The following is a 13,033-nucleotide window of genomic DNA, read 5'->3' as shown; positions in this document are numbered from 1 at the left end:
TATTATATTACAGCCTTAAGGGCATACACTCTGAACTACAAGACAGATTTTTTGCACCTCTCAGACTATCTTTGAAGTAGGGCAGTGTGAGATTGGGGAGAAAAAAGCCCCATCAACCAGCACACAAACACATAGACATAGACATAACATCGCAACAGGGAATGTGGATATACTGTAGTCTGATGAAAGGTGACAGCCATCTGGTCCTGCAGCCAGGGTGCGCTGGTCACAGACCCGCCTACCCTCATCGGTGGTGTTAGATGCAGGGTTAGGTAGTGATTGTCTACAGCTATGTACATGTGTCTATGTGCCTGTAGAGTCTCAACAAGTGTCCTTGGAACAGGAAGCAGGAATTCATAGCATCTTGTAATCTTGTTCTCCGGGGGAAGTTGTTTGTCTCTAGCTGAGACCGTCTGGCAAGAGAGTCACAGGGAAGCCGAAAGAGAAAAGAGTTTTTTTTTTCAAATTTAGGTCAATATCCGCCAATTTCACAGATATCTAATGTCAGTCTCTGGTCTCCAGGTTTGTCCAAATCTTGTCAAAAAAGCTTCTAGTGTCACCCCGATGTTTTTCAATTTGCAGTTTATGACCACAGTTTGATTTGTTACAACTCGGCCCACCATTTCAATTCAGCTTGGTGTGGTTTTGAGCGACACTGACTGCTTTCATGCGCACTGACTGCTTTTATTATCACATGAATATAGTAAATATTGTTTACTAATAAAATAAAAACTGTTATTTCTTTAGTTTTGACCCATTTTACAGTGTATTTTTAAAAACAAGCCTACGCAATTTTTGATAGTATTAAGATTTTAAAGAAGACTACCAGCCTAACGTATGTGCACATGATTAAAGACAATTGAGCAATCAATAATTAAACAAATGAACAAATTACAACCAAAACACAGTACTTTATATTTTTCAGCTAAGTCTAACAATCATTAACACTGACAGACAGCAGCAGCTATGTAGAATGTAGATTTTTGAAGTATGCATAATTGATTTTGTTGCTTTTGTTTCTGCTTTTTGTTTGATATTGTGAGGCCGAGTGAATCAATCTCTATTGTGCAAAGCATAATGAAATCAAATGTAACTTGATTTGTCTATAGCAAGAAGTACAGTATCTTCCTGTTGCTGTCTCTTTCAGCCCAACAGCAGCACAGACACGCTTCAGTCCCTGACGTCAGGAGATTGGGATGTGACACAGATTTTAGCCTACAACGAGGACACCAGAATTGTGTAAGCATGTGTGATCCGCAACATACATACTGCTCAGATTCCGGTTTCTGTTCACATTGTCATTAAATGTGTGAATAAAAAAAAGCCATTATCGTTGTTGGTAATGTAACAATAATAGATATTTATGACAACAATGTCTTTGCAGATACTTTTTGAGCACAGAAGACGGTGCAAGTCGGCGTCAGCTTTACAGGTATGACAAATGACCTGATGAATCACCCGCTTCAAGTGTTATCACTTGATTGAATGGGCGTTATCAGTGGTTAACAACTGATAGATATGGGACAGTAGGGGCCTTCTGCACCTACTAGTAGGCTCAGAAGGCTATTATCACCCTAACACATGGTTAATCAGTTATACTAATAGAGAATACTCCAGATCCAAATCTGTTTTTAACATTACTGTGATGGTTTGGGTAAGGGTAGACATTAATAAAATACAATTAATGGAAAGTTTAATAAATAATATAAATAAATCTCGTTAACTACTGGCCGCAGCCGAATATGGATGGATGATAACAGCCTTCGGAGCCTACTATCAGACGCAAAAGACCCATACTGACCCATATCTATAAGCGGATAAGCGCTGATAACATTTGAATCGGCTGTGATGAATGGGGAAGTATTTGAAAACACTGCGCTGATGACATGTGTTGTGTTTTAGTGCTAACACCACAGGATCCTTCAACCGCCGCTGCCTTTCCTGTAATTTCCGTTGTGGCTACGTCAGTGGATCATTCAGTCCAGACGCAAACTACTTCTTTCTCAACTGCAAAGGTTTTATGCTTTATTTTTTGTTTGAATATTTTGTCTTACGGTTAGAAAGTGGTACAGTGTCTTGACAACATTCTCAGCTGTCTTTTCATGGTTTTGGAATAATGTTAACGTGTTAAAACATTGCAAATAAGGAACCAAATCAGCTATGAAAAAAATCACAACATTACATTAAGTGATTTAAAGTAAAAATGCATTTAAAATTTTGACAAAAACACAAAGTTTATGTGTGTGATCTAGACCTGACATTGACTAAACTATGTCAGTTTGAGCAACCTCCTGTGTAAAATTGACAAACATTTAAATTCTATCAATTTAAATCATACAACATTTATCAATTATCTTTTGAGTAGTTTTGTCTATTGTTATGAGACTTTGCAGATCTTTGCAGGTCTTGCAGATTCCTTGGCTCATACAGAGAACATGTTATACAATTTATTCACTAATTGACATGACTTCGTGTTCACCATCTTGAATTAGTTTGAAAATCTGTTGTTTTAAACTCTCCAACTTTCACCAAATTTGGCTCAGAGCATGCTGCCAAAAAGTTAAAGGATTTTTCAGTTGCTCTGTAGCTTGTTGCCGTGCTTGTTCATGATGAGGCTGCTGGGCTGCTTGGCCTTTGATTGCTACTTGCAGATATATTATTAATACTTCTATTATTATTACTACTACTACTACTCCTATTGCAAATGTGCATCACAAAAGCGTCTTGATTGTCACATTACCAGAACATCCGCTAAACATTACCATTTTACCCTACTGAAAGGGATCCTATATCATTAACAACAACATGCCAGCATTAAGTATGAATAGATTAGAAAACAATTCACTCATTCATTATCCTTCGACTTAGTCTCTATTTCAGAGGTCGCCACAGTGTAATGAACCTCCAACTATTCAAGCATATGTTTTATACAGCGGATGCCCTTTTAGCTGCAACCAAGTATTGTGAAACACCCATAAACACTCATTCACACACACACACACACACACACTCCTACACTATGGAATATTTCGTTTATTCGGTTCACCTATAGCACATGTCTTTGGAGTGTGGGGGAAACCGGAGCACCCTGAGGAAACCCACGTCAAGACGAGACAACAAAGGACATGCAAACTCTACACAGAAATGCCAACTGATCCAGCCGGAACTCGAACCAGAGACCTACTTGCTGTGAGGTGACAGTGCTAACCACTGAGCCAGATTATAGATAATATTTTAGGATTTTTGATATTTCTGTTTGTTTTTTTTCTTGACTGACTATACTGAGCACACACTGCTGAGTGTTTGGCTCTGTGACTGACTTGCCGATCTAAGTGAGTTAGTTATGACATCATTTCCCTGCTGCGTGTTTTATCAATAATAAAGCATGGTTGCTATGGTCACTTATCTGTTTAACAGGATATGGTGAGCACAAGGAAAGGTCAGTGTTTGTGTTATTCATTTAGATGAAGTCAGCATATCAGCATGTTGCTTCACCCAGACCTCAGGGAATAAACATCATTTCTTATAAAATAATGTTAAAGTTGAAAGCGTCCCACTTGTTGTGTGGATGACATCAAGCAATGACGGTAAAGGTCAGTTGTAGTCACTGGATAAATTATTCGTTGCTTAGTAATCTAGAACCACATTCTCACATTTAAAACAGCAAGTCAGTGTAGGTGTGCTTTTGCAAAGGCGGTAAGAGGGATTGAGTGCCTTGACAAGTTATTTAAAGACTTAAAAACAGAGCTACTTTAATCAGACATATTGCTGCAAACAACAAATAAGGGGTTAAGCACGATTGATAAAATAAAGAGCAAGCATTGCTGCAATGAGCCAACATTATAACCCTAGTAGCAAAGAATTCTGGCCCAGATATGGCAAAAAGCTGGCACAGCAGGCATTCATCCGGCACTGGCATACAGCATGTGGGCCAAACATGGCCCGGGTTTGGCAGAGGTGGCACCGTTTTTAAGGCGGCACACAAGATTTGGGCCAGATGAAAAACATAGTATTTGGCCCAGATATAAAAATTTAATAAGTAGGCCATGTGAGTTTGGCCAGTCTTGACCCACGTTTAAAATACACTAAAATCATTTTTGAGTAAAGAAAAAAATTTCTACCAATCAGGTCACTTTGAGAAAAAGCGTGCCCATAGTGTGCCTAAAGCGCATCACTCCATAGGTTTATCAATTTCATTGCAATCGTGACACGCCAACCTATCTGGCCCAGTTCAGGCCCAGTTATGAGTTATTTACTTGGCTGAGACTTGGCCCAGATATGGTCTGTGTTTGGCCCTTGTCTGGAAGCCAGATTTGGTCCAGTCATGTACAGTAAATCACTGCAGCATGTGGGCCAAGCAAAACCTGATTGTGTGGGCCAGAGCTGGGCCAGAGAAATTTTGCTATGTGGGAAACAAACATAAAAAGGGAAGCGATTATTTATTATTCAAAAATCTTAAATTCCCTTACTTTTTGTCAAGATGATATGTTTATTTATTTATTTAATTAATTAATTAAATAATTAATTATTTTGAGCAAAACTGCAAAATGGTGGAAAAGGTTTTAAGATGAGCAGATCAATCTGCTGTGGTGACCCTTGGTGAATAAAGGGACCAAGCCAAAGGAAAATGAATGAATGAATGAATGAGGTTTTAGGATGGAAAATGACATCATAGGGTGGAATCAGAATATTGAGCCAAGGATTTGAAGGAAAATATATTCGTACTTGCATTTATGGTTCAACGAATATTTGCATAAATATGTACAAATGTGGGCAGCTAAAGAAACTAGAACAGTGGTGTCAAACCCAGTTCCTAAAGGGCCGCAGCCCTGCAGAATTTAATTCCAGTCCTGCTTTAACACACTTACCATAGTTTGATCAGGTGTGTTTAATTAGGGTTGGAACTAAACTGTGCAGAGCTATGACCCTCCAGGAACTGAGTTTGACATCTGTTGACTAGAGGAACTGGTATGAACCCAAAATTTCACTCATAAAAATTTCACTCAATTAATTTACAAATATCTGTTCTTTTGAATTTTTCATTTATTAAGCGATCCTGAAAAAGTATCATGATTTCATTTTTTTTTTCTTTGATTGTTTGTTTTTGGAGCAGCAAAGCATTTTAGATAGATTTCCAATAAACCAGGTTACACAGAAGACTGAAGAAGAAGTTGCAGCAATTAACTATATGAGGGGTTTATTGACAGAATTAGGCACAAGTAGACAGACAAGGGGATGACAAGGTCCAAACAGTAAGACAAGGCAAGGCAAGTTTATTTATATAGCACATTTCATACACTATGGCAATTCTAAGTGCTTTACATAAACATGAATAAAAGAGACTATAAATAAAAGTATAAATAAAATAAAAACAAATAATATAGAAACAGATAAAAACACCATAAAGACAGTTTTTCCATATTCCAAAACACCAGTGTGTACAGGGCATAACTTGTGCCGGAACACTCCAGATCCGTATCTGGGACCTCTGAAATCTGATCCAGCGTCAATTTACTTTTTTCACTCTGCAAATGGCTGCAGTATAACAGAGTGAAAAATTTAAGGGTGTCTGAATACTTTCTGTACCCAATGCATTTAAATGAATTTATATATTTGATATATAGAGTACATTCAGTTCAAAACAAAAAAAAACAAACTACAAGAAATAATAATGGTGACAGTTGTTTAATTTCAGTTGATTTTTCCCTTTATTTTGTCATTCAGAACCTCACAGTAGATATACCAATAACAGTTGCCTACTTTATGATCGTTTTACATAGTATCACAGAACTGTATATAGTATAACATAGTAAACTATAAGTATATATAGTTTACTAGTATCACATATTGGTATAGATACCTATGATTACTTTACTTAGTATCACAGATCCAATTAGCAGAAGTTTGAAAGCTGATAGACAAATATTGAAAATAATCTTTTATAATATGCTATTTAAAGCATTAGTTTTTTATGTACTTGTTTTATATATCTGTCTACCAAGCACATTCCCTGATGTGTGGGCGTGTATTTTGCTTTGGTTAATGATGCTTGAAGCCAAACGGCCAAAAACAACCCAATTAGAATGGAAAAAATCATCTAAAATAAATAGGAGAGCCTGCTTAATGCTATTTAGAGACAGATTTATCTGATATGGAAAAGAATAGTTCACATTTGTAGCTCCAAAGATCTACAGCACAGAAAACAAGATGTAATATACTGTACAGTACAGTAATGCTGAAATACAAAAGGTGTGTTTTTTCTGAAGTTGAATATATAATCTGTCATAAAGTAATCTTCTGTGTGTTCCTCTGTCCAGGTCCCGGTGTGCCTCACTCAGCCGTGTACAGCACCAGATATGGACAGTATGAGAGTGAGTCTTCTGTTTCTTACTGCACTTAAACACTATCAGCAGGTACAGACACACCATCAGATTCGCTTTATCAGCTCCGGACCCAAGAGCTTTAGTGGAGAGGTATTTCTCGCCCAAAGAACATGATAGAAGACATAGATATGGGCTTTATCAACACTGCTAAAAAGTAGAATTGTGCTAAAAGATAAATAAGACCGGAAACTCCTCAAATAGGAGATAAACATCTATCGAAACTATCAGATCAAGTGTTTTAACACCACAACCTCTGATTTTTATTTATTTATTTTTTATGTGAAATAACAAACCAACAGCATTCTGTGTAGTTTTCATGCAGAACAGACAGCTGCTCTCTCTATGTTTCCATTTTGCATTCATACAGTATGTACATTGCTAGGTTTAAATACTCCTGACCAAAAAAATCCCATCTAACAAATCAGAAAAGTTGTCAAAAAGGAATGAAGATTTTGAGTTGTAGATGATTTGCTGATGTCTACAGCACAGTAGCAATTTGTTTTCAGTCAGGGGCTAATAATTCTATATTATATATTACATATATATCCAGTTGAAGTCAGAATTATTAGCCCCCCTTGAATTATCCGCCCTTCTGTTTATTTTTTTCCCCAATTTCTGTTGAACGGAGAGAAGATTTTTTTAACACATTTTAAAACATAATAATTTTAAATAATTCATTTCTAATAACGGATTTATTTTATCTTTGCCATGATGACAGTAAGTAATATTTTACTAGATATTTTTCATGACACTTCTATACAGCTTTAAGTGACATTTAAAGGCTTAACTAGGTCAATTAGGTTAACTAGGCAGGTAAGGGTAATTAGGCAAGTTATTGTATAATGATGGTTTGTTCTGTAGACAATGGGTAAAAAATATAGCTTAAAGGGGCTAATAGTTTTGTCCCTAAAATGGTTTTTAAAAACTGCTTTTTATTCTAGCCGAATAAAACAAATAAGACTTTCTCCATAAGAAAAAAATATGATCAGACATACTGTGAAAATTTTGTTACTCTGTTAAACATCATTGAGGAAATATTTAAATAAGAAAAGAAAATTCAAAGAGGAGCTTATAATTCTGACCTCAACTGTTTATCAATTAGTGACAGAATAAAATGTATTGTTTTGGTCAATTTTGACAGCTATTTGGGGATTATTTTATGAGGCCAAACTCTTTCTACTTTGCTTTAGGCCTATACTGAAAGGCTGAATACATTAAAGCCTACCTAATCACTGTAACCTGACAGATGAACAAATACAATTAAAACTTTATGAATAAACAGGATATATTTTAAGATACTGCATGATCCAAATATAGTATTATTTGATACATTTTTTAAGTTTTCATTACATTTTGGGCATGAAATCCACACTGAATCCACCCTTCTGATGAGATCAGTTTAATCCAGATTTTTGGATCAAAGGGATCCAAATCCTACAAATAAGGTCTGAAAAACCCAAACTAAAGGTTTCATATGGATCCAATTTCATGATCTAATCCAATTATGTAATCCGTTATTATCTTTTAAAAAACCCTTTTCAAGATTTGATCAAATCTGTTATCCATAATCCTAATGGATTACTTTTGAAAAACCCCTGTTTATCTGTGTTCACGAATCATAAAGATGTCTGTACAGTTGTGCCTGTTTCAGACAAAATTTCTTCAAAGTGGTTCATATTCAACTCAAACAGTGCGCAGCGTGCACTGTTCGCTCGAGTCTCATAAAAACCATGCGCTCCGCCAGCCAAAATCATTTTGTGTGCACCCAAAGCGAACCTCCGCAAATTCTGCAATAACGTCACATTCACCGCACACTCAAGCAGACTAGTGGACGCATCGAGTACAAACTGAATGATCAAAATAAAAATAATTAAAAAAAAATAATTTGGTAAGATCACAAACGGTAAAATTTTTTTATACTTGAATGCTTTTCAATGCACATGAAAAATTATAATACAAACTCAACATTGCATATCCTGCTTTGTGACCTTGGAATGATCACATTGTGATATCGATGCTGAAACGGTATATTGTGCAGGCCTAATTTAAACCTTTTCTCTTTTAGAGATACTGGATGTGGAGACCAATGAGCTGTTGAACGTCACTGTGAACAACACACAGATGCCCATAGTGGAGTACAGAAATGTCAACATTGATGATTATGGTAAGGATCTTGCATCACACTTACAGTGAGTTTTGAGTGATGGTTATTGTAACTTTACTCTTGATGTGCACAGTTCTGAGCATGCAGATTCTGAAGCCAGCGGTGTTTGTGGCGACATCTCATTACCCCTTACTGCTGCTGGTGTAAGTGATTCGCACACACACGCACACCTCATGATACACAGCGATCCCGATACAAAAATAAAACATAAAGACTGCAGTGTGTCTCAGCTGCATGAGGAATAACTGTACTGATGTGTTTTGCTTCATGTAGCTCCATCACTGCTAGGAGCAAATCTCATTAAGCATAATCAAATGTCCCAGGACTAAAGTCAAAATAAAACACAATACTTTTTTTTATTTTAGGGTTATTATGCTTGTTTGTTTTTAACACTTTCTCATTACGTAAAAATGAATGTAACATAGGTAAATACGATGTAAATAAATTTAATAATTTTCAACCGTTGACTTTGTTGGAAAAACAATTACTATGGTAGTCGGTGGTTACCTGTACATGTTTTCAACATTCTTCTATTTATCTTCTTTTGTGAACTATTAATTTTACTAGTAATGTAGCTTAAGTTTAACCCAAAATTTTTAACTCTGAAATTTCTTACTGACCCTCATGTTGTCCTGAAGACCTTTGTTTATCTTCTTTTTCATTTATCTTCCTCATTTTTATTGACTGATAGGGATGGCACCCCCGGTGGTCAGATGGTAACAGAACAGTTCCAGGTGGACTGGAGCACTGTGCTGGTCAGCTCCTTCAACACCATAGTCGTGCGTTTGGATGGGCGCGGCAGTGGCTTTCAGGGCACAAACCTCCTTCATCGCGTCAAGAAGAAACTGGGGGAGTTTGAGGAGAGAGACCACCTGGAAGCTCTCAGGTCAGATCATCTCCATCAGCAAACATTAAAGCTGCTAATATGCTGAGCGTCACCTTTACATCTCTTTCTCTGTGATTCTCTGCAGAATTATGTCTCAGATGACGTACATCGACAACTCCAGAATTGGAGTTTATGGAAAGGTGAGTTGACCGGTTGAGTAGGATTATCTTTATTTACAGGATCAGAACCTTTGGGTGACACAGTGGCTCAGTGGTTAGCACTATCACATCACAGCAAGAAGGTCGCTAGTTCGAGTCCAGACTGGGTCCTCTGGGTTTCCTCCGTGTTTTCTTCCGGTTTCCCCCACAGTCCAAAGACATGTGCTATAGTTGAATTAAATTAACTAAATTGGCCATAGTGTATGTCTGTGTGCATGTGTGTGTATGGGTGTTTCCTTGTATAAATAAATTATAAATAAGGGACTAAATCCCTATTTACATGAATATGTTTTAGTTTTAAAACAATGTTTTAGAATGAAAAAGATCCACGTCCACACTGGCGTTTCACCTAGCATTTCTGAACAAATCTGCTTCTACATTGCACCACTGAAAACGCACATCACGGAACTCTAAACACACACACACACACACACACACACACACACACAGTGGCATGCCTACCTATACGTCGGACCTCGAAGATCTCCTGCAGGATCTAATCTCACTACATTTGTTAATAATGATATTTAATTCATCTTGTTGTCTCTATCTAACAACATATTCCCTGACTTTGGTCTTTTGAATCTATTAGTTTTCAAGTAACATGTTTTAAGCTCAGCCTAAAGATAAGTAAATATATTAATTAATGTAACCACGTAAATAGAATGAAAATAGGCAGTTCCTTATATCATGTTTTCATTTTATTGTTAAGAAAGTGAAAATGTGTAGCCTGGATGATATGAATGATGTTATGAAGTACACTCTTACCTTTGAAGATTTACCCGATGTGTCCTCGGGAGTTTGTTTTCCATATTAAACTTGCAAAGTCTGAACTTACAAGGAGAGGATGCAAGACTGAACTGTGTGTAGGCTTCTTAATATTGTGGGAAAAGCCCCAATCAGATAGTCGAATATCTGCAGCCACGCCTCTGTTTTCAGATGTCTCAGTTTTCCCCCATCCACACTAACACGGAGCAGCAGCGCTTTAGAATGAAAAAGACCTCTTAAGCATTTCCAATTCTCCATTTTCGGCGCTCGAATAATCCAAAGTAGTGTGGATGGATGGTGTAACTGTAGCAAAACTTGTGCATTTTTAAACGTATTAGTGTAAACAGGGCCTAAGTCGAAAGAAAATTAATAAACTTGTATGTCATATGTGTCATTTGCATATATTGTCATATATATATAATTTTCATATCATATTTTCATGTTGTATAAACTTTTAAAACAAAAATAGAGCTTTTTACAGATTGCTGTATTGGCTCTGTATACAGTTTTACAGCACAGTAACATTAATTCAGCACAAATAGTCATTTGAAATCTGTCTTTTATATTGTTTACTAGTGAATAAACTGAAAGATACTAAGTTGAAAAAAAGGTCTTACTGTATTGTTCTAGTGATTAAAACAATTGTTTGCAATATATATCACAATGATCTTGTGTTCTGAAACATTGATTAAGTGGAGCGAATATACAGTTGAAACCAGACGTTTACAAAAACTGTATAAAAAGGCACATAAGAATAAAAAAAAGGTCAAATGTTAATGTGACTAAACTTTTTCTCTTTTAGGTAAGTTGGAATTATCAAATTTGTTTCTTTTGTGCTTAATAGCAGAATAATGAGAGAGATGAATGTATAAAATGGCATGCGCTGTGTAAAAACATATGCTGGATAAGTTAGCGGTTCATTCCGCTGTGGCGACGCCAGATTAATAAAGGGACTAAGCCGAAAAGAAAATGAATGAATGAATGAATGGTATAACTTTTACATACAATAAGAACATTATGCCCTGAAAAAGCTCAGATGATGTTGTCAAGGTTTTGGAAGTTTCTGATTAGCTAATTGCCAACATTTGAGTTAATTGCAGGCACAAATATACAATAGTATTTAAAAAAACCTTAATCACACTGCTTCCTTGTGTGACAACATGGGAAGATCAACAAGCCAGAATCAACAAAAAGCCAAATTACAATTTGCTAAATTACACTGGGAAAAAAAAAAAGATTTTTGGAGACATGTCCTGTGGTCTGATGGAACTAAGATTGAACTGTTTGGCCATAATGACCAGTGACATTTGGAGGTCAAAGGGGAAATCTTACAAGCCTAGGAATACCATCCCAGCTGTGAAGTATGGGAGTGGCAGCATCATGTTGTGGGGCTGTTTTGCTGCAGTATGAACTGATTCACTTCACGCATCGATGAAGAACGAACAATATTTAGAAATACCGAAGCAACATCTCAAGACATCTGCTAGGAAATTAAAACTTGGCCACAAATGAGTCCTCTAAACAGACCATGACGATAAGCATGCTGCCAAATAGGTTAAAATGTGCATTAAGGACAACAGAGTGAATGTTTTGGTGTGACCATCACAAAGCCCTGAACTCAATCCTATAGAAAATGTTTGGGCAGAGTTGAAAAAGCTTGTGCAAGCTAAACAGCAAACAAATCGGACTCAGTTCAGCTCATCTGACACCAATTATGTCAGGAGGAATGGGCTAAAATTCCTTTAAACTATTGTGAGAAGCTTAAGGAAGGATACCAAAACATTTATTTCAATTTATAACCAAAGTTATACAGTTTAAAAGCAAAGCTAAAAAAAAAAAAAAATACCAAGGAAGGGTATGTAAACTTTTGACTGTCTAGAAATTAATTTAAAAAATGTTTGAAAAAACATTCTCTCGTTATTCTAGCAATTAGCCAATATAAATCATGTAAGTAATCCTAATGGACCTAAAATAGTAAACGCTTAGTATAATTTAACATCAGATTTTTTTTTTAAATGGTTTTGTTCCTTTTTTAAAGTGTATGTAAACTTCTGGTTTCAACTGTATGTGCAAATACAATGAAATCAAACATTAGATTTGAAGGTGTTACAAGTGTGATCAGTTTAAAGTTTTGTACTAAGAGATTTGAAAATGTACACATGAAAATAGTACCAAACCAATTAAAAACTACAGTGATAAATACTAAACCAGTACAATTCAATATAAATGGTTATCCTTTTTAATCATCAAAGCATCTTGAAAAAAATGTATTCAACTGTTAATAAATACTAATAAACATTTATTGAACCGCAAATTAAATTATTAGAAGGACTTGCAAAGGATGATCTTACAGGAGTAATTTGGCAAAAAATTCTGCTTTGAAATCACAGGAATAAATGCATTTTAAAATATATTCAAATACAAAACAGTTATTTTAAATAGTATTTTTATTTTGCCATGTTTTATTTTACTACTTTTTATTAAATAAATGCAGGCTTGGTAAGTTTAACAAAAAATACATTAAAAATCTAAATTTAGTGTCATTTGTTAAGTTTACAGACCAATTTCAAATGAACTACGCAGATAATGTAGAGTAACTGTACATTGTGTTTTACTAATACATTTTGAGAATAATTCTATTTGAAATAAAGAAGGCTACATTCGGGCAGCACAG

General features: G+C 35.8%; 1 protein-coding gene and 1 long non-coding RNA gene across 7 annotated transcripts in view; one reads left to right on the top strand and one right to left on the bottom strand.

Annotated features, from left to right (window-relative positions):
* dpp6b (dipeptidyl-peptidase 6b) overlaps nucleotides 1-13,033 on the top strand; it is a 298,152-nt gene that overhangs the window by 278,090 nt on the left and 7,029 nt on the right. For all 6 annotated transcript variants that reach the window (XM_068224691.2, XM_073919875.1, NM_001115122.1 and 3 more), the window contains 8 exons: nucleotides 1,148-1,239; nucleotides 1,385-1,432; nucleotides 1,903-2,015; nucleotides 6,318-6,371; nucleotides 8,449-8,547; nucleotides 8,621-8,690; nucleotides 9,239-9,433; nucleotides 9,519-9,573. In XM_068224691.2, the coding sequence (XP_068080792.1) occupies nucleotides 1,148-1,239; nucleotides 1,385-1,432; nucleotides 1,903-2,015; nucleotides 6,318-6,371; nucleotides 8,449-8,547; nucleotides 8,621-8,690; nucleotides 9,239-9,433; nucleotides 9,519-9,573 (726 nt within the window). The remainder of the gene's footprint in view (nucleotides 1-1,147; nucleotides 1,240-1,384; nucleotides 1,433-1,902; nucleotides 2,016-6,317; nucleotides 6,372-8,448; nucleotides 8,548-8,620; nucleotides 8,691-9,238; nucleotides 9,434-9,518; nucleotides 9,574-13,033) is intronic.
* Nucleotides 2,777-5,638, bottom strand: LOC141377823 (uncharacterized). The gene is made up of 3 exons (XR_012390812.1): nucleotides 5,218-5,638; nucleotides 4,416-5,022; nucleotides 2,777-3,848 (listed from the first exon to the last, which is right to left on the bottom strand). It is a non-coding gene; the product is annotated as an uncharacterized lncRNA (long non-coding RNA).

Source organism: Danio rerio, chromosome 2 (assembly GCF_049306965.1).
Source record: "Danio rerio strain Tuebingen ecotype United States chromosome 2, GRCz12tu, whole genome shotgun sequence".
Classification (NCBI taxonomy): Eukaryota; Metazoa; Chordata; class Actinopteri; order Cypriniformes; family Danionidae; genus Danio; species Danio rerio.
This window is presented reverse-complemented; position numbering and strand designations above follow the sequence as displayed.